At 37.9% G+C, this 20,493-nt stretch overlaps 1 protein-coding gene across 1 annotated transcript in view; it reads right to left on the bottom strand.

Moving 5' to 3' along the window:
• The window catches only part of GALNT3 (polypeptide N-acetylgalactosaminyltransferase 3), a 45,020-nt gene that overhangs the window by 19,182 nt on the left and 5,345 nt on the right, over nt 1–20,493 (bottom strand). The window contains exons 2-3 of the mRNA XM_004577102.4: nt 6,205–6,831; nt 791–963 (exon numbers count right to left, since the gene is read on the bottom strand). Coding sequence (XP_004577159.1) covers nt 791–963; nt 6,205–6,722 — 691 coding nt within the window. The 5' untranslated portion in view covers nt 6,723–6,831. The remainder of the gene's footprint in view (nt 1–790; nt 964–6,204; nt 6,832–20,493) is intronic.

Raw genomic sequence — 20,493 nt, forward strand, 5'->3', positions numbered from 1 at the left:
TTTATTCAAGAATAAACTGCACCATCACAGAAACATTTAATCTCTGCATTATGTTAAACCAAAACTTAGTAAACTGGAAGATTTGTTATATTAACCTTGTGATTCAAATTTAAAGTATGTAATCTCTAATTAGTAATTTTAAGTGGTTATGCACTAAAGAATTCAGCTAACATTGTAAACAATACTGTAATATTTTAAAAACCCAAAATTAAACAGAAAATAATGACATTTTAATGATTTTTAGCAATCACTTATACTTTTTACTAATTAATTTATGTTATTTATTCAACTCAATCTTTAAAAAAAATTCCTATGCATATATGCTATTTGGTTCCTCAGTTCTAAGTCAGACAATTGGTAATGCATATTTATTAACTGCCAATGGATATTTTTTCTTCTTTGTCATTTATAAACTAAGGATAAATAATTGATGAAATACAGCATTATTCCCATTTATCAATAAAGACTGTGAGGCAGAGATGTAATTTATCCAAAGTCCATGGCTGGTGAGACCCAAGGCACAGCAACCAGCCTTGAGGCTCAAGTCTGTGCTTCCAATCACTGTGCCTTACAATAAAAGCCTCTCACTGAGGAAGATAACGTTACGAATGAATATATCCTTCATCACCTTCTGTACTACAAAATACCTGGAGATGGAATTCTTGGACTCCGTTTCCACCTGTCACATTACATTCAACCTCTAACACAATATACAGAATACAACACAATTGGGCAGACAGATCCCACCTCGTGGATTTACTGCACAACCTAATTTACATGTGTTTCTTACCATCTACACTAGCATCATCCACCAAAATGACTTCCTTCAGCAGTACTGCAGGTGAAGAATAGAGTACACTATGGACAGTTCTAAGCAGAGTGGACCATGCTTCGTTATGAAAAACTATTATGACACTGGTAGTAGGCAGGGGAGGGCAGCGCTTGAATTTCTGTTCAATACATCTAGAAGTCAAAGAAGTAGAAGAACAGTTATAAATGGCATTAATCTCAGTTATCCCACTGTTAAAATGATCAGCATTCAATCTTTATCACTGAAAAACAATAGCAAACAGTTTCTATGTAAAATATTGTTAATACTATCAAATGTACAGAGATCAAAACAAATCCTTTACAAGTAACTTTGTTCATCCTGGAATCACATTCACTGACATGGATTACAACACGTCAAAGGTTAGAACAGACTATCAAAACCAACTTCCGTAATGTCATTTTAAATACAAAGAAGGCTTTAAGCAATGACTGTGAGTTGTAAGGCACATACATAAATGACTAAACCTTAGCTGAAACACATTTTTTTCTTTCTCCAAGGAGACATCCAGCTTTTTCATTTAAAATTTTGAAAGACTGTGCAGTTTTAGTAAATACCCATTTTTGTAAAAGGTCATCTCAGATACTTTGCTCAGTGTGTAATGTATATTGCCACTTTCTGTATTGAAGATTATGCTCCAATAATCCAGTCTACAGTTAAATTACATAATATCAGGTATTTTAAATTTATCTTTGAAAAGTATTTACAGGGATAGGCCTTTACCCTAGTTAAGATGCCTGAATACTTTGGTTTGATTCTCATCTTGGGTTCCTATTTTCAGCTTACTGCTAATGTGCACTGTGGGTGGCAGCGCTGATTTATCGAAGGACTGGGTGTGTGCCACCTTGTGGGAGACCTGGACAGTGTTCTTAGTCCTGGGCTTTGGCCCTAACACAGCATCAGCACTAGTAGGTATTTAGAGAGTTAACCAGCAAACAGGACACACCTCTCTTTCTGTGTGTGTGTGAGAGTATCTCAAATAACGTTTTAATTGTAAAAGTTATAAATTAAAAATAAAGATCTGGGTTCTGGCACGATAGCTTAAGAAGGTCCAAAGCCTTGAGACCCTGCACCTGATGGCAGACCAGGAAGTGGCTCCTGGCTCCTGGCTTCGGATTGGCGCACCCCCGGCTGGTGCAGCCACTTGGGGGGTGAACCAGCAGATGGAAGATCTCCTTTCTGGCTCTCCTCTCTCTGTGTATCTGACTTTCCAATATAAATAAATAAATCTTTTTTAAAAAAGATCTAAAATGAAAAGTCCAGTGCTTCTGTCACCAGCGCAAACATTTAAATAGGTAGAAATCCTTGACTCAACTGATTAGTGGTGTTACACATTAGTAAAAGAAAAAAAAATTAATCACAGCTTCCAGATTCACTTTTATGAAGATGCCTTCCTCAGTGAACCTGTCTTCATATTAAGCCACTGGGTTTGAGGGAGTTGGCACAGCCACTGCTTTTGATACTGTGGAAGTGCAGATGAGTACCATTCCCAGGCTCTTGAGGAACACATGAAATAACATACAGCAAGGGCTCCAAAATACCAGCACATAAAATAAGTCACATGTGCTCTATGGATCAAATAAAGCAATTATATCTTTTTAAAAACCATAAATAGCTATAGAACGTTTTGGACAACAGATTGCAAAGCCCTCCCATGCAGTCAAAAGACATTGTAAATACACCGAACAATCAACCAGTGCTGTCTTAAATCAAAGAAAAGGAAGCAAAATGATTCACTGGGGGAGATAAGCGCCTAACACACTGCAATTGCTCTGCCAGGGCAATGGGGGCAATTCTGCCCCCACCACCCAGTGTCATATGCAAGCAAAGCCACCCTAAAAAAAAAAATCCACAAATTCTCTTGCTCATGACTTTTACAATATGGTTGCAAGAAGAACAGTTTGACTTGTCTTATATCCTTTTACAACAAGACATTAGACTGCATATCTGTAGTGACAAAAGGGTATCAGTTTAGGGATAAAGTATCAAGATAGTGTGTCAACAACACTGAGTAGAAAAAGGGGAGTGTGGTTCTGGGTACAAGTGACTTTATTCGTAGTGTCTTTGATTTCAGAAAGTGACACAGATGCATGATTTATCACATTCTTCCTCACAGAGGCAGAAAGCAAATTATCTGTTCTGAACTGAATTTTGGAAGAACTGCCAATTAAAAATAAAGCTCAATACAAACTGCTGATTCATACATATACAAGTACTTCTGAATAACTATAAATACATAAATAAAAGCTGTATATAATGTATAAGATCATGTAAACTTAAATTATAAAATAAAATTATGAAAATTAATAATACAGTGTTTCCTTTTCTAAGAAAAAAACAGAGACTCTTCATGATATATATATTTACAAGCATTTTGCGGAGGGATGGAAATTCGGATTTTCCTATATTTGCCATGTGGGTAATGAATATAGTATTTATCAAGAATACCTAAAAGGTTTTGAATATTTAAGGTATAAAACTGCATAAAAGTTCATTCTAACAGAATGTTACCCATTTAATCTTTCCGGGCTTTCCCTGAGCTTAAGCTAGAGTGTATTTCCTTAGCTTATAACTACTAATATCAGTTAAAAGTATCATGTTATACACTAATGTAAACCATAAAATTTCACATCATGGCTTTGTTAATTCTATTTATTTTTAAACACATTCAATTTGATCATTTCTTTTTTTAAAATATTTATGCTTTTTTACTAGAAAGGCATATTCACAGAGAGGAAAGACAGAAAGAAAGATCTTTCTGCTACTGGTTCACTTCCCAAATGGCCCAACAGTGGAGCTGAGCCAATTCAAAACCAGGAGCCAGGATTTCCTCCAGGTCTCTCACCCAAGAACAGGGTCCCAAGGCTTTAGGTCATTCTCCACTGCTTTCCCAGGCCACAAGCAGGGAGCTGGATGTGAAGTATAGCATCTGGGACATGAACTAATGCTCATATAGGATGTTGATGCTTGCAGGGGGAAGATTAGTTAATTGAGCTATCATGCTGGGCCCAAAAATCACTTCATGTAATTTTAAATCAATTAAAGTAACTTGCCAATGTGATTATTTATTTCCAAAGTATTTGACAATTTTGATTTACAGAAACTTGTTTAAATTAACCACCTGACCATATGACCTCACAATTCTTTCAGAAAACATATTCCTTGCTGATACATGTTACAAAGTATATATATTTTCAAAACTTCTATAAAATCCTACCCAAATTAATCAACAATTAAATCCTCAACTCCAACAAAAATATACCTGATGTGCTTAGTTATTTTTAACTTCTTAAGGATCTACATTACTGAAAACTATTGCATCTTCTTAATGCCACATTGGGGGGGGTTATAATATTTTATACACATTTCTTCACTTATTTAAAAATGAAGGGTGGTATTTGGCACAGCAGCTTAAGTCACAGTTATAGTCCTAAGCAGCCCACATTGCAATGCCAGAATCATTGCAGCTACTCTACTTCTCATCTACTGTCCTGTTAATGTGTATCCTACAGAAAATGATGGCTTGAAGTATTTGGTCCTTGCCACTCAAGTGCAAGATTTAGATGGAGTTCTAGTATCCTGGTTTTAGCTAGACACAGCTGTGGATACTGTAGGCAGTTGGGAAGAGCCATGGAAGATGTCTTTGGTGCTTGCTTGCTCTCTTAAGTAAATAAAAATAAATGCATAAAAAAGTTACAAAACTAATGATGAGAAGGAACAAGCATTCAACCTGTTAAGACACCCACATCCCACAATGGAATGCCTGGAATCTATCTCCCTTCTCCAGTTTTCAGCTAATGTAGACCCTGGGAAGCAGTGGTGACGGCTTAACTAATTGGTTTCTTTGCCACCCACATGGGAAGGGAGTTTTTAGCTTCCAGTTTCGGCCTAGTTTCCAGCACAGGCTGTATGCAGGCATTTGGGATAGTGAATCAGAGAATAGGAACTCTACCAGTCTCTGCCTCTTGAATAATTATTTTCTAAAAATAATGAGTAATGGACCATGGATGGCAGGAACTGGAGTCAAGCAACAGAATTCAGTATAATTGCTACATTAGAAAAATAAAGTTTGAGCAGGTATTCCTAATTATAAATCTAGACAACTTGAGTGAAACAATACAGTATAATCTATTAATATTCCTTTCTTTGGGTTCACTGCCAAATGTATTTCTGTTGTTCCAGAAAGCAAAATACGTAGGCATTCTTTGCCTGTCTTGTTCTTTCAAAAATCCACCGAGGCCCTAAAAATGCTGGAATTTGAGGCCAGCAGTGTGGCTTGGCAAGCAAAGTTGCCACCTTCAGTGCAACATTGGCATCCCACGTGGGCACAGGTTCAAGTCCTGGCTGCTCCATTTCCTATTAAGCTCCTTGTTAATAGCCTAGGGAAAACAGCAGAGGATGGCCCAATTACTTGGGATCGCACCACTGATGTGGAGGCTCAGAAGAAGCTCCTGGCTCCCCGCTTTGGCTGGCCCAGTCTTGGCTGTTCTGGTCATCTGGGAACTGAACTATTGGATGGAAGATCTTTCTCTAGGTAAATCTGACTTTCAAAAAACCAAACATTAGAAAAAAAATTCGGGAATGCATTTTAACCACGACAGCTCAACCATAGCATATGAACATTACCTCACATAAAACAAAATAAAACAAAATGGCTAAGGATAAACAGAAAGTATAATAGAACTTGGAAGGGAACATTAATCAAAATACTGTGTACTACAGAAAAGCATGTGAACCAAGTGACTCAACGGAAAAGAATGCTGGCCTCACAGTAGCTATCGGGAGTCAGCTCCACAGATTAGAAAAACTTCGTCAGCAAAACTCACGGTGAGAATATTAATTGTAACAATAGTTTCTCTCAAGGAAAAGTTTCCAACTCAGAGGGAATTATGAATTTTAACTATGCACTGAAAGTAGCCAAATAGTCTGACTCAGTTAATAAACCCAAAGACTACTATCAGCTAATAGTATCACAATCTTAGCACATTTTTTAACATTTGTATTCTCTAGCAATTTGTACAGAAAGAAAACAACTCCTTCATCCTCCTACATTTCCTGTAAAAGAACTGTTTGATGTTTCCTCCTAAGTAGATGAGAACAATACACATTTAAGGATAAAGCATTTATTTCCTTGTAGAGAGAGATTTGATGGTGAGTTCCAGTTTTCCAATCTGTAAGCTAACAATTTTTCATATCTGCACTGCTTCACCATGTAAGCATAATGATAGCAGCAAATAAAAAAAAGACCGAATAAACAGCATTTGCAGATCTTCTACCTTGGAGTGACTAAAGAACAAGCAACTTCCTTAGCTAATGTTTCTCACCCCATAAGCCCTGGGCAACAAATAACAAATAATAAATATTTTTCAACATACTCAGGAGGTCGAGTGTCTGGTCCAAGATCACGATGTAAGGAAATTCTGTCGCTTGCAAAAGCATTGAAACAGTGTTTTTTTTCTCCACGTTCTTTTTCCTTCTGTTCTTCAATACTTAAATTGGTTGTTTTGAAGGCTTTGCCAGAAGCACCAGGTGCATTGGAATCCTGAAGTGGGCGGTCCAGAACAGGTTTCAATTCTGCAGCTGTGTAATATCCTTGCAAACAGGGTCTCTCACCAACGTCAATGTTTTGCCTGACAGGTGCTCCTATTTGCATTTTTGGCATTGCATCTTTAATATTGTTTACAGCTTCCAGCATTAAATTAAACATTTTGTTTTTGTTTTTTTTCATGCTTTTTTCAATTCTTGATTCCTCTTTGGAATACTGAACACTTACTTCTCTTTGAATTAAAATCAAAACTATTACAAAGATAAAAATTACTGAACCAAGTTTCCAAAACTTTTTATAATAATGTCTTTTAATGTGTAATTTGACTAGGCGCTTTAGGTGAGCCATTCTGACATTAAAAGCTTGTCACTTGACAAATAACAGTTATGATTTCCTCTGTTACTTATCTTTTTTAGCATAGATTTGCTGGCAAGAAAATTTCTTTAAATGGTAATGCCTATAAACAGAAATGGTAGATGGTATTAGTAGCTATTCATTCCAGTAGGCATGGTTCAATCCATTCATTCAACCAACAACTGCAAGTCAAGTACAAACAATGTGCTATTATGATTAACAAGAATAAAAAGACACTTTGCTCTCAAGAACATTACACTTCTGTACAAAAACAACTGCTAAAATTAGCCATAATCTCTTGGGGCTGGAAAATATCAGGTTTCAGGGTTTTTCTCTAGTAGAAAATACATTCTTTGTTTATTCTGGCTAACATCTACTCTATGATATGTACAAAATTACTTCTTTTAAATAGAATTTGGGGTTCTAAAAACTTTTTTTATTAGAAACTAAGGAGCCAAATAACTTTCCTGAAAATATTTTAAAAAGGTAGGAGTCACAGAAAGCAAGGTGCGCTGACAGGTGCTACCACACATCCCTCCAAAGTAGTGGCCATCATTCAATGAAGCTTCCCTCAACAAGAGAACAATCACTCCCACCAAAGCTATTAAAGTACTACAGCAGCTCCACAAATCACAGAACTAGCATTAACTTAATAGTACTTGTGAATACTGACAAACCCATGGACAAGAAAAATCAAGCACACTTAGTTCTTATACAATAGCTAGTTGGAATGGCTCACACAGATGCAGAATCTAATACCAAAGAGAAAATGCATTAGCTTTAAATGCAGTCACTTTGGCTTCCAGGACAGGAAAAAAATGAGAATTTAATTTGGTAAAACAAGCCAAAACTCTGCTTGCAACTAACAGTAAGAATGGAACAATCAATTTCTAAGCCCAAATCTGAGCCACAAGCAGGAAAAAAAAAAAAAAGAGAGAGAGAAAGAAAGAGAGAGAAAAATTTAAAAAAAAGGAAAAGAAAAAGAAGGAATGAAAAGGACAGTGATGAGAGCTTGACTCACAGTGGAGACTAATTTTCTTCATGATGCTGCAATATAACGTAAAGGGTCTCAATACACAACTACACACTATTCATCATTATAGCCAGTCAAGTTTGGCAGGGACTAAGACTAAAAACAATGCATGTTCTCCCTAAAGTCTTGACATATTTGAAAGCAAATGTCATTTATAGCAATAAAAATTAACTTTGACACATTATTCAGTGTCTCTTGCAAAGTCATTGCTAAATTGAAAATAAGTAAAGTAAAATTCTAAGATGACTCTGGCCTTTAGCATGAAATTTCAAAGTTGAATAAACAAAACAGGCAGCACTTAATTCCATGCAGTATTTCCAATGGGATCTAATCTTTTCAGTATAGCATGCACAGTTTGACCCTTAAAATAACTCAATTATGGGCCCGGCGCAGTAGCCAAGCAGCTAAAGCCCTCGCTTTGAACACACCAGGATCCCATATAGACGCCAGTGCTAATCCCGGCAACTCCACTTCCCATCCAGCTCCCTGATTGTGGCCTGGGAAAGCAGTCTAGGATGGCCCAAAGCTTTGGGACCCTGCACCCGCATGGGAGACCCGGAAGAGGTTCCTGGTTCCCGGCTTCGGATCGGTGTAGTACCGGCCGTTGCGTTCACTTGGGGAGTGAATCATCGGACAGAAGATCTTCCTCTCTGCCTCTCCTCCTCTCTGTATATCTGACTTTGCAATAAAAATTAAATAAATCTTAAAAAAAACCTCAATTATGATGCTGTCCATGGGATTCTATTATCTTTAAGCTTTAAGAGTTTTATATAAAGAATAATTTGACTCTACCCTTTCAAAGACCTTAACATAAGATATGGCAGAACCATGTGCTTACAGTTGTGTAATTTCTGTATAAAAAGTTACGCTGAGAACCCAAGTATCTATGTAACTGTGTCACATAATACAATGTAATTACTGAAGTTAAATAATAAATAATTGAAAAAAAAAAAAAAAAAAAAAAAAAAAGTTACGCTGTACAGTGGTACAAACTTAGATAGCCATCACCTTCTAGAAGTAGACTAGCATGAAATGTGGTCAATCAACAGGCAACCACAAAGCAGTGACCTGTGTGGGAAGGCAGCAGATTATACAAGTATCGTAGAAAGACAGCTAGGAAAAAGTTTCTCATAGCAGCAAAGAGACAAGAGACAGGTTATGAAAAATCTCCACAGACAATGCTGATAATCAGAATCGTTTAAGATAAGCAAATTTTAAGCAGACATACAAGCCAGGGAAGACAGAAGAATTGGAAGAGGCAAAGGAATAGAAGAAAAGACAAGGTCATTCCTGGAGTTCAACAGAAGGCACAGGGAAGGGAATGGCAGTTGAGGCTGGGAGATCAGTCAAAAAGACCCATTCATGAAAAGCTTACTGTGTATCTGCCAGTGAATTCACAATTCACCAATCTGGTTCAAAATGGTGGAACTGGGAACAAATGAATGATTTGGAGGAAAGATCTTAATCACATTTATATTTTAGGAAAATAACAGGTTTCTCAATCCAGTCAAGGTGACGGATACTGAATAGAAGCCACTTTGATGGAATGAGTGAAGACAGTCTTGGAAACAGCAATAGGATTTGGTAAGAAAAAGGGAAGAAAATGTTCCATAAAGTGATGGACATTTTGAAGCCATGAAATACAGAAAGAAAGAAAGATTCAGGTTAGGAATTAGGGAGATTACTGGTTGAGTTTTAGAAATGGTATATATGAGATATTAACAGGACTTTCAAAGAGGATTTCCATTTTATTTACACAAATACAAACAAATATACAAACTGTAAATTAGGGGAAAGCTCTGTGCTAGAGATAGACATTTGAAAATTAGTCTTGGAGTACAAAAGTGTTCACCTGCAGACTATACAAAAAGGTCAGAGAAACACATTTAGAAGAGGAGGAAAATATAGACGAGAGAGAGAGAGAAAGGAAAGAAAGAAGAAAGAAAAAAAGAAAGACCGAAAGACGGACCAGTTTTTCTGGCTTATTCATGGAGTAGGCAATGGAGAATAAGCATACAAGACAACCAGAATAAATGAGGCATCCAGGTCAAGTGAAGGTAGATTTCACAATCTTCATGCTTTTCTGCAGACATGCTGACAACTGGTTGATCATTAAAAAGGAAACTCCATCAGATCTTGCTCTACAGGCTTTACAGATCTCATCCTACAGACAAACTCTGGCATAGGCCCACAGACAAGATGTAGTTGTGTCCCTCAAACTCTAGAGTTTAGGATTCAGAGAACCTTTAGACACAGGCAAGTATAACATACAGTACAGTGGCTCCCAACCTATGAAATCAACTCGATCACCTCTAACTGCAGTTGACAGAAGAGTTTAATGAACCTATGTATACTCTTCTTTCTGTCCCCAAGTCAGCCACCATAGCATATTTTATCCCACTGCTATCTATGAATACTGGATTCTCTGAAGGCCAGAGATAGGATAGATTAGGAATGTCAGAACAATTCAGTGAGCACAGGAAAAGCACAGGATAAGGAGATTTTTATCTCTGTAGAGTACTGTTTGCTTTACCAACTGATTTATGCCAGAAATCATTTACATGGCCAGGGTTGAGAATCTGGAAGAAAAGAAAAAAATGAATATTTTTTTGCTCCTTGCTTCAGCCTGGTGCAGCCCTCACTGCTGCAGCCTTTGGGGAGTCAACCAACTGATGGAACATCTGTCTGTCCCAACCTCTCTCTGTCAACTTGCCTTTCAAATGAATTAATATCTAAAAATAATTTTTAAAATGAGTGAAATTCCTTAGGCACCGTCTGACTTAATTGTTTGAGGGGCAGGGAGCATACCCATTTTTGCTGCTGCTGTAAGCTTTCTAAGCAATAACTCCAATAGATAGCAAGGGCTTAGAATCTACCTCTTTTATTAACTTGCTAAAGTAAAATTGATAGGTCTAGTTTTCAAAAATATATATTTGCATTTTACATATATGCCAACATCATTAAAAAGTGCTTATAATAATAGCCACAAAATATGAAACAATATGCACCATTCCAAAATGCTATAAGGCTGGCTTAAAGTCCTTAGCTATTCTTAGAATAAAAATATACTTCCATCTCAACAGAGAAATCCAAAATGTTACCAACATCTAGCTACAACATTGTGGCCCACAGTTATCTAGACTCCTGTGACTGTGAATCACCTGCACATCTTGTTTAAATGCAGATTCAGAACGGAAAATATCAAGATAATAATCATGATTCTGCCTCCAAATGGAAAAGCACACTGGTTTGTAGCACTGTTCGACTTGACAATTCTACCTGAAGCAGTTTTCTAAAGTAGAGAAAAACACAATTTTTAACTGTGCATGCAAGCAACATTTAATGAAAGAATAGTGTTCATAGCATTTCTTGTTTCTCTATTGTGGCAATAAGCCATTTCAAACCCAGAGAGGTAAGTTCTGTATTTGAATGAATTTAACTGGCACAAAGCCTAACTGGTATATAAAACTTCCTTGTAACAGTGCTGTAAAGCGTTTAGGATAACCACATCAAGCAGGGAAATACAAAATTACATCCTACAATCCCAGTACTGATTGTAGAGCTAAAGAAATACACTATTGTGATTAATTCTCCTTGGATGTTTGGGGTACATTATCATCAAGATGTCCTAATTGCATTTAAAACAAATCAAAGCTCTGCCCTGATAATAAACTCTAAAGTGCTTGAGCAGAAGTTCTGTTAAGTGCTTCTCAAATGTTGGTGAAAACATTAGCCAATTGGCAGAGTTGGAAGTCATTTCTGCTTGCAACTATTGCAGAATCAAATTAGCCAGGGATTTACTGGTGCGGTTTGTTAGTTTTGATTATGTTTTAAGTACACTGTCCACCCCCATGCCAGATATTTTTCTGGACTGCATGACAAGAGACCTACAGAGATGTAAAGCAAACTGCAGACACAACCACATGACTTTTTGAACAAACAACCTGCAGGTCTAGCCCAGAGACAGAGGTGACCAGCAGACAACAGTGAAGAGATTTCATTTTGCCAGCATCTGATCAGCTAAGCACCTCCATTAACATCTTTGCATATGAAAAGCCAGTTACAGGACCAGTCAATTCTACCTTTGCCAGACTGGGGTCAAATAATTAAGGAGGGTGCCACCCAACTCCTGGGGATGTGAGTTCACACATGCCTCCACACTGTCTTCTCAGTTACTTTCAGTTGACACAGGAAAAAAACTTATTGATTCATTAAGGCATACTTAAAGTACAGAAATTCTGAGAAGCAATTTGGGTGGATCTACAGGTTATGCAAAGGTCTGATAGGTACTTCAAAAAGTTAGAGAAAATGAAATTAAAAATGTATACATAGGTGTAAAAAATTCTGAAATCTATACATAATTTTCATAATATGTATTTTCATTAACTTTCTGAAGACTCCTCTATACATGGATTTCAATTTTTTGCATCAAAATGAACTTATGTTTTAATTTCATTTTCCATGAACTTTCTGAATCTGAAAATACTTACCCTCCTATTCTTTGGGAAAGTGGTCTGAGTTTAAAAACTCTACTCCATCTATTATTCCTGGAAAATATAATTGATGGGGTGGACAATGCAGCACAGAGGATTAAGACACACAGCTTGAAACCCTGGCACACATCCCATAGGGCAATGCCAGGTTGATTCCCCAGCTGCTCAGTACTTCTGATCCAGAGTCCTGCCAATGTTCCTGGGAGGCAGCAGCAGACAGCTCATAAAGTTCCTGCTAACCATGTTAAAGACCAGATAGAGTTGCTGGCTCTTGGTTTCCACCTGGCTTATCTCCAGATGTTGTGGGTATTTGGGGAGTGAAAACAAAGCCAATAGATCTCCTCCATACTCCTATCTCTCTCTGTTTCTGCCATCCCACCATATCTTTCCAATAATTTTTAAAAACAATTGTTGATGTCTTATGGATTATAAGTAAACAGAAATAACAGAGATTTGAACCAAGAGGGTCTAATCAATCTAGTATTGACAGAAGATTGGTATAGCGAGGAACTAATTAATGAGTTACAGAAGTCTACAAAACCCAAAGTGATAGACTAAGGAACAATCACCAAATCTAAGAATGAAATAAATGCCCAAGAAAAAGTTACCCTCTCACCCAGAAATCTACACAGGGAAGGGAAAGGAAGGGAAGGTCTTCTCCAGTTGTCAAAGAGTCACAAAAGTGCCTTCCTTACTTGTGGGATGTACTGGAAATTTTTCTTCTGCAATCCCCAAGTAAGCATTTACAGAGATGTGAGGAACCCTGGAAATAATCAGGTGCTGAGAGAAATTGCTGGCTGATGCTAGAGCCTGGAATTCAAGAGGCTGTCTTTTGAAGGAGTCAAGCACAATTCTAAGTGTCACCTAGCTAAAATGGCTCTGGCTGGCTGCCTGGGGGTAAAGGCTGGGTTGCTGGCACTCAGCAATCCCAATTTTGTGATACTCCCCCTGTGCACATCAGTGCATCTGAGAAGGGTATTTATTTGAAAGCAGTGGAGCTGGTGTAAGCGGCTGCAGGGCACACTGCTGGTACTAAGTCAAGCTCTGGACAAAGTACAGGAGATTTAGGGGAAGTGGTACTCTGCAGGATTTCACTGAAGAGAACCACATGAAGAACTGAGTAGTAGAAAAGCAAGCCCAAAAAGGGCTCAGTGAGCTACCAACCCTGAAGCCAAGTGCTGTCCCTTTCACCCTCAGTGTCCTTCCAGTGCCCTCTACTGTCGAGGTTTAACTTCATGCCATTTGGCAAAAGAGGCCTACCTCCATTAGTACAGAGCAAACCAGTAACTTAGAGCTGAAACAATAAATTGGTAAGCAGCATGCTCTAGTATTTTGACCAGCCTCACTTGGTTTCCTTGACCTCCCCAAGAAACCCTGGCTCACATCCCACAGGGAAGTGGCTGGTTGATACTCTAAATTCAGAAATCAGAAGTGGTACTAGCTAGCAGGTCTTTAGAAATGGGACATTCCTGTTGCTGAGCCCGCAACTTTTACTCCTGCCACCAACATCAATGTCAGTGGATCACCTGAATAAGCACTGTGGTAGCTAGGGAAAGAGGTTGACCAAGTATGTTATTTTGCCCAATTATTAAAACCTCTTTTGCAGGGATGTCTTCATCTACACATACAGATGGGACACAATATTTTTCAGAGCCTGCCCATTTTCATAGGCTCATCCACATACGTCCTGCTCAAACATTGCTGCCAATCTTCCCATACTATTCCTTTCAAGATCCTGAACATACAAATTGCTAGCAACTGTCCATCAACCAATATAGATGTATTCCTGTGGCTCTCTCTCTACACAGGGTAAAGGGCAATGCCAACTGGAAAAATTATCCTTTTCCATGGGCCTTCATGATAATTCATTAAGTGGGGCTGTTGCCCACACTTGAGTACTATCAGCGCACTGGGTAGATTCACCTGGAAACCAGGCTTAAGGCTTTTTCCTTCATCTTATCAGTAGGACTAAGAAAATCTCCAAAAAGTGCATGATTTGAAGATAACACTACAGGTATTGAAGATAAGCTGTTGGACCACAAGACGAAAACAAATCAGTTTCAGTAGTCCTTATAAAATGAAGAAAATGTAGGTATTAATATCAAAATTTAGAGTCAATACAGAATTTGTCTTAGTTACCCAACCTATCTATTTGCAATAATATGCTAGGAACTGAAGAAGCAGGAACAGGATGGCTCTGCTAACTGCCTGGGAACACGGTGAGTCCAAGTAGGGTCCAAACTCCACTCTGACTGTTACAGCCACATGATATTTTGAGGCCTTCAATAATTAGTATGAGAGATTTTGAGTATTTCCTTTTTCCCAGTCTTCAGTAAATGTGTGTAATTTCCTTTGGGGAGAGTTTTGGGTCTGTGAGTTGGTTTTGGTCTAGACAGTAGGTGAAATGTCACGATTTTCAACTGTAGCAACTGTCACCATAGTGCTATGGCTATCAGCGTTATGAAGGATTTTCCCCCATTTATATAAGGTGATACTATAATACTGCCCATCTATTTTAGTTATTAGCTACTTCTAGGCACCTACCAAAGACAGCTTTAAAGCATTTGCAATCTAATGTATTCCGATCGCTGCACATCCCTGCTTCCCATTATGGAAGGTGTGCCTTCTTAATGTTTGGCAGTTAAAAGCTATTGCCAATTTAGCTTCTACTACTATGGGATCTTATCATCTCCAGAAATCAGAGTCAATCTCAATGATTTACTAAGGAGAGCAGCCACTTGCATCTTCATGGAAGCAAGGATTTCCTCCACTAATTTATTTCTCAATAGTTTACTAAAGGTACAGTCTAGTAGGCCCTTTTGGGGAATCTAGATGGAGATGCTTAAGTAGGTTTCACTGTATAAATTGAACCAAACTTTTTTTTTTTAAGGAATCCCAGAACTCAGAAGTAGAAAGCAATTTTGGTCCATTCATTCTCACCTTCAGGACTTAGGAAAATTAAGTGCTAGAAGTAGGGGCAGTTAGATTGTTTGTTTAACATCACTTTGCATTCACAATTCTATAGACTTATCCACAATTCATTCACTAGATTTCATTCTCCATGTTTAAACTTCTATTTTCCTCCATGACAAATGTCAGCAAATTTCTTTAAAAAGAAAACAAAAAGAAAAAAGCAGAAAATAATTTTGCCTTGTAGATCATATGGTCTTTATTACAACAGCTAGATTTTGTTACAGCACACACAGAGAGACTATACATAAATGAATGGAGTATAACTATTAAAAAGATGGGTGGTGGGCCGGTATGGTAGCCTAGCAGCTAAAATCCTCGTCATGCATGCACAGGAATCCCAAAGGCTCTGGTACTAATCCCGGAGGCCTCACTTCCCATCCAGCTCCCTGCTTGTGGCCTGGGAAAGCCATCAAGGACGGCCTAAAGACTTGGCACCGGTATCCACGTGGGATACCCAAAAGAAGTTCCTGGTTTTGGATCAGCTCAGCTCCGACCATTGTGGCCACTTGGGCAGTGAGTCACAGACAGAAGAACTTCCTCCCTGTGTCTCCTCCTCTGTGAATCTGACTTCCCAATAAAAATATTCAATCTTTAAAAAAAAGAGAAAGATGAGTGGTAAACCAAACTTAGGCCTAAAAATCTTTGGTTTGCCAAACTCTGCCATAGATTCCTAAAAATGTCAACTGCACCATTATAAATCACCTCACACTTGCCCCCTTTACCCATTAGCTAGCACTTTTTCAGACATAACAAAATTCTCCGCAAATCATTCATAACATCATTTAAGATTAGGCTACACACACACACACATTTAGAACATGCAATATCCCTCACATTTTCTAATAACCTCTGAAATTCCAGCATTTCCAACTTTTAACGATTAAGGTATAAAAGGCCTGTTTCAAGATACAAGCTTATGGAATATATGCTTTTTTTTTTTTCAAGATTTATTCTTACTAGAAAGTCAGATATAAAGAGGAGGAGAGACAGAGAGGAAGATCTTCTGTCTGTTGATTTATTCCCCAAGCAGCCACACTGGTTAGAGCTGAGCCAATCTGAAGCCAGGAGCCAGGAGCCTCTTCTGGGTCTCCAATGTGGGTGCAGGGTTCCAAGGCTTTGGGCCATCCTTGACTGCTTTCCCAGGCAGCAAACAGGGAGCTGGATGGGAAACAGGATCACCGGGATTAGAACTGGCGCCTGCAAGGCAAGGACTTTCACTATAAGGCTACCACACCGCACCCAGATAATAAAGATTTTTCATTAAAATATTCATGAAATATAAAAAATTACAAGTCTTACTTGGAAATAACCCACTCAGCTTATACTTTGTTTCTTAATTCCATTTTTAACAAGTGCAACTCAAATAGGGTAGTTTTTAAAAGCATAGAGAATCAATCACATAAACAGACTTTGTCCACATTTGCTGCATGCCACCCTCCCAAAGGGAGGGAGGGTAACGAACCCTAGGGAATTTACACTTAATTCTGTGGACAAAGGGGAGAAGCCTTGATGGATTTTAACCAAGATGATGAGTTAATCAAAACTGAAATTTAGAATGATTGTTCTTGAAGCTGTGCTGAATTTACATTTTGTGGAGGAAGTAGAAAAACCAGCTAGGAGGCTGGAGGCAATAAGGCGACAATTAGAAGTAATTCGAGCAAAAGTTGAGCAGGAAGGCTGTGGAGAGGTAAAGTTAGCTGAACTCAGCAAATGAATCAAAGTGGAGCCTGGGGAGGTTAAGTTACAATGTGTAGTAAGGATTGGCTGCTAACTTGCTTAAAAGAACTGGCTAACAGAGTACTGATCTGGATTAACTGTGGAGGTAGACCTGGAATTAAAAAAAAAAAAAAAAAAAAAAGACTAGTGAGGTCCAACAGAAGTAAAGCAGTAAAACAGAAGGCAAAAGTTATAAGACTTAGGAGACAATTTTCATCCAAAGTGATAGGGCATATGCGAAAGAAGCAAACGTCATAAGCAAAACGCTCAACAAGAATAAACAGTAATTTGCATTTAAAATTCTATCCTTCTCATTAACTGTCCCCAGAAATAGGTCACTCAGGTATTAGCTACAGGTATTCATTCATTCCTTTTGTCCTTCTCCTATTTGGCTCAGAATTATTAAACCTGTATGTTCTCACTTCAATCTCTATCAAAGTATCAATTAGAGATGAGGGTAACTTCCAGAAATTTACTTCATGGATATCCTAACACACTAGTGAAATGACAGACCTTTAAACAAGCCTTTTGAAATAGTTTTATTATCAATGGATTCAATTTCAACAAAAGAAAACAAGATAAATTACAATAGGATCATATGGAATAGGCTAAACAGAAAACAAAAGTTACTTACGTACTCACATGGAATGACCTCCAACAATAGCTAAGAAGAAAAAAAGCAAGGCTCATTTGCATTTTAAAAAGAGAGAAATGATATTGGTGGATTCCAGAGAGGAAAACTAGAAGTCAGAGAGCATCACTGAAAGGAAGACTTACATGTCTTACTTTCGAAAACTGTGAACTTGAGGAATAAAGTAATTCCTAAATAAATAAAACACAAAGGAGACTATGTGGAGGAAGAATAAAGATTGTCCAACATACAATATGTCAAATTTCTCAAATCTATATACCATTATTCAGGAAGCTAATGAAGAATGAATCCTTCTAAATGGAAGGCTAAATAAAATCAAAAACATAGGTCACAGTAAGGAATACAGATCCCAAACAACTATGGAACAGATCTTAACTAGAGAGAGCAAGAGTTCAAATTAGAACAAAACAAACACCACCAAAAGAATAATAAATCTGATATGTTGGACTTTGTTGAATAGCAAACAGAAAAAATGTTGGAGTACATAAAAATTATACTCAAGTGATAAATGGAAAAAGTCAATAAATTATTTATGTTGAGCTACCTATTAGCCTTTAGAAAAAAAAAAAGGTTTTCTATAACTAAAAAAGCGTAATAGACACTATTTATATAACATTATAAAAATAATAAAAAGAAAAGCATGTGCAGATTATATTGAGAGGTCCAGGAACGGAGAACTGAAATGTGTGGGCAAAAGAGATAAATATTTATCTATCATATAATGCCAAATATGATGCATTAAAGAATAGCAGTATAAGCATAGGGATACAAAGGATAAACAAAAACATCTAAATGAGGTGAAACTGGTTACTTTTAGGCAGAAGCTCTGAGGAAATGGCAGATGAAGGGCTGGCTTAACTGCATTTTTGCTACTACTGCTACTCTGTTTCCTTATTTGTTGTTATAAATCTTATAATACTCCTACTTAATTTTATTTACACCTAAGTAGGAGTTAGATTTGAATCCTGGAACTGACATTTCACTAATCTCATAAAGGCAAAATATCCCATCTCTCAATTTATCTATGTCTAAAATAGGGAGGAAAACAGCATGTATGCCATAGGCTTGTTTTGAAGACTGAATTAATGTACATAAATTGCTTAAAATATGCCTGGCACATAAGTGCTCAATAATAAAACAGTTAAAAAGGAACAACACACAACATAACAATAAATATAAGCACTTTTTACTGGATAAAATGTAAAGGCATTTAAAAATTAGGTTAATAATCCAACTCTCAAAAATAGGTGTCATACATTAAAGTCTCCCAATTGAATGAGGAATTTTTAGTTTTTAAGGCTATTGTTCCCAGGTGGCAAACAGGACTTCACTCTTCCAGCCTGTCTTCACTCCGACAAATATTAGGGTGAAGGAGGAAGGTTGCAAAATTCCAGTTACAGTTGTCACTAAGAAGGAGGGAACTCAAACCGGAACCTGAAGGGTATATTGGTTAGGCCAAAAGAGGAAGACGAGTGTTTCGTGCAGGGAGAAGCCTACAGACAGGAGGAGGAACAGGAGGAGGAACAGGAGGGCAGCAGCAACAGTACTGAAGCAAGCAGGCACTGAATTACGCCAGCCCTTTAAGCCACTTTAAGGAGCTTGCCTTTTCCAAAGAGCAAGACACAGCTTTAAGTACGGGGTGACATAAACCAACATTCTAAAAGAAGTCACTCTGGGTGCAGTGACTGAAGAAGTCACAAAGAATTTAGAGAGACAGAGGCCACCGCAAGAGTCCAGGCAAGAGACAATGGTGATGACAGGATAGGACAGGAGCTGGGGGGATTTGAGAAACATTTATTTAGCAGACAAAATGGACATAAGTTGGTCAAGGACTAGCCAGGGTATTGAAAGGAAGATGACTGGCTCCTGGAAACTGTCTGCCCTATTTCAGTTCTTGACTTTTTTTTTTCCAGTCTAGTCTAAGCAAACTAATCTCTAAGCAAAAGCTTGTCCAGACCCTCACTGCTAGTCATGTACTCTATTGTGGAACATTCATAACCAAAGCTGCAAGACATTTTAACAATAAAGTTAATTTTTCACTTCTAGATTGTTAAACCTCAGTCTTGGAACAGAACCAAAAGGCGCCAAAATAAAATGAAGTTCAAAGGGATGAAATGGAAATCAGAGCAATCCAAATTAAACAGACTAAGCAAGTGAAACCAGTTCCCCACTTTCCAGTTTCTTTGGTCACTTCCCATAAGAAGAAAATGGACTTTCAATGCTTGCCCAGTGCTTACCCCTCTTCCTGTGACACTTTTTTTCCAACATTTCTACTCTATCTTATTCTCAAAGAAAAAGAAACTCCTCAGGCTTTGCACATTATCTAAAAGAAGTATGTGTATACGCACACAAATATAGGGATAAAACCCGGTTGTCTCACACATATAAACACAACAGGATACTTCGTCCAGCTCAGGTGCATATGGCCCTAATGTGTGGGTCCCTCCACCTGTGAGACCTTGATGGAATTCCAGCCTTCTGGCTGCAGCCTGATCCACGACTAACTATAGTAGGCATTTGGGAAATGAACCAGCAAATCAAAGATTTTTTTTCTCTATCATTGTGCCCCTTAAATACACAGATCTCAAAAACAAACAAAAAAAAAAAAAAGGAAAAAGGAAAATGAAAAAAGGGGAAAGGGAAGGGAGGGCAGGGAAGAGGAGGGGAAGGATGAGGAATTATTGTTTATAAAAGGAATGGGAATACAACCTGGAAGTTGGGCTCCCCTTTTGGGATGCCCCAATCCCATATCAGAGTGCCTGGGTTCAAGTCCTAGCAACGCTCCAGATTTTACCTTCCTGTTCATGCACACCCTGAGAGGCAGTAAGTGAGGGTTCAAGTACTTGGGCCTGCTACCGCAAGGGAGACATGGATTATGCTCCCCGGTTCCAGCTTTGT

This window comes from Ochotona princeps, chromosome 5 (assembly GCF_030435755.1).
Source record: "Ochotona princeps isolate mOchPri1 chromosome 5, mOchPri1.hap1, whole genome shotgun sequence".
Classification (NCBI taxonomy): Eukaryota; Metazoa; Chordata; class Mammalia; order Lagomorpha; family Ochotonidae; genus Ochotona; species Ochotona princeps.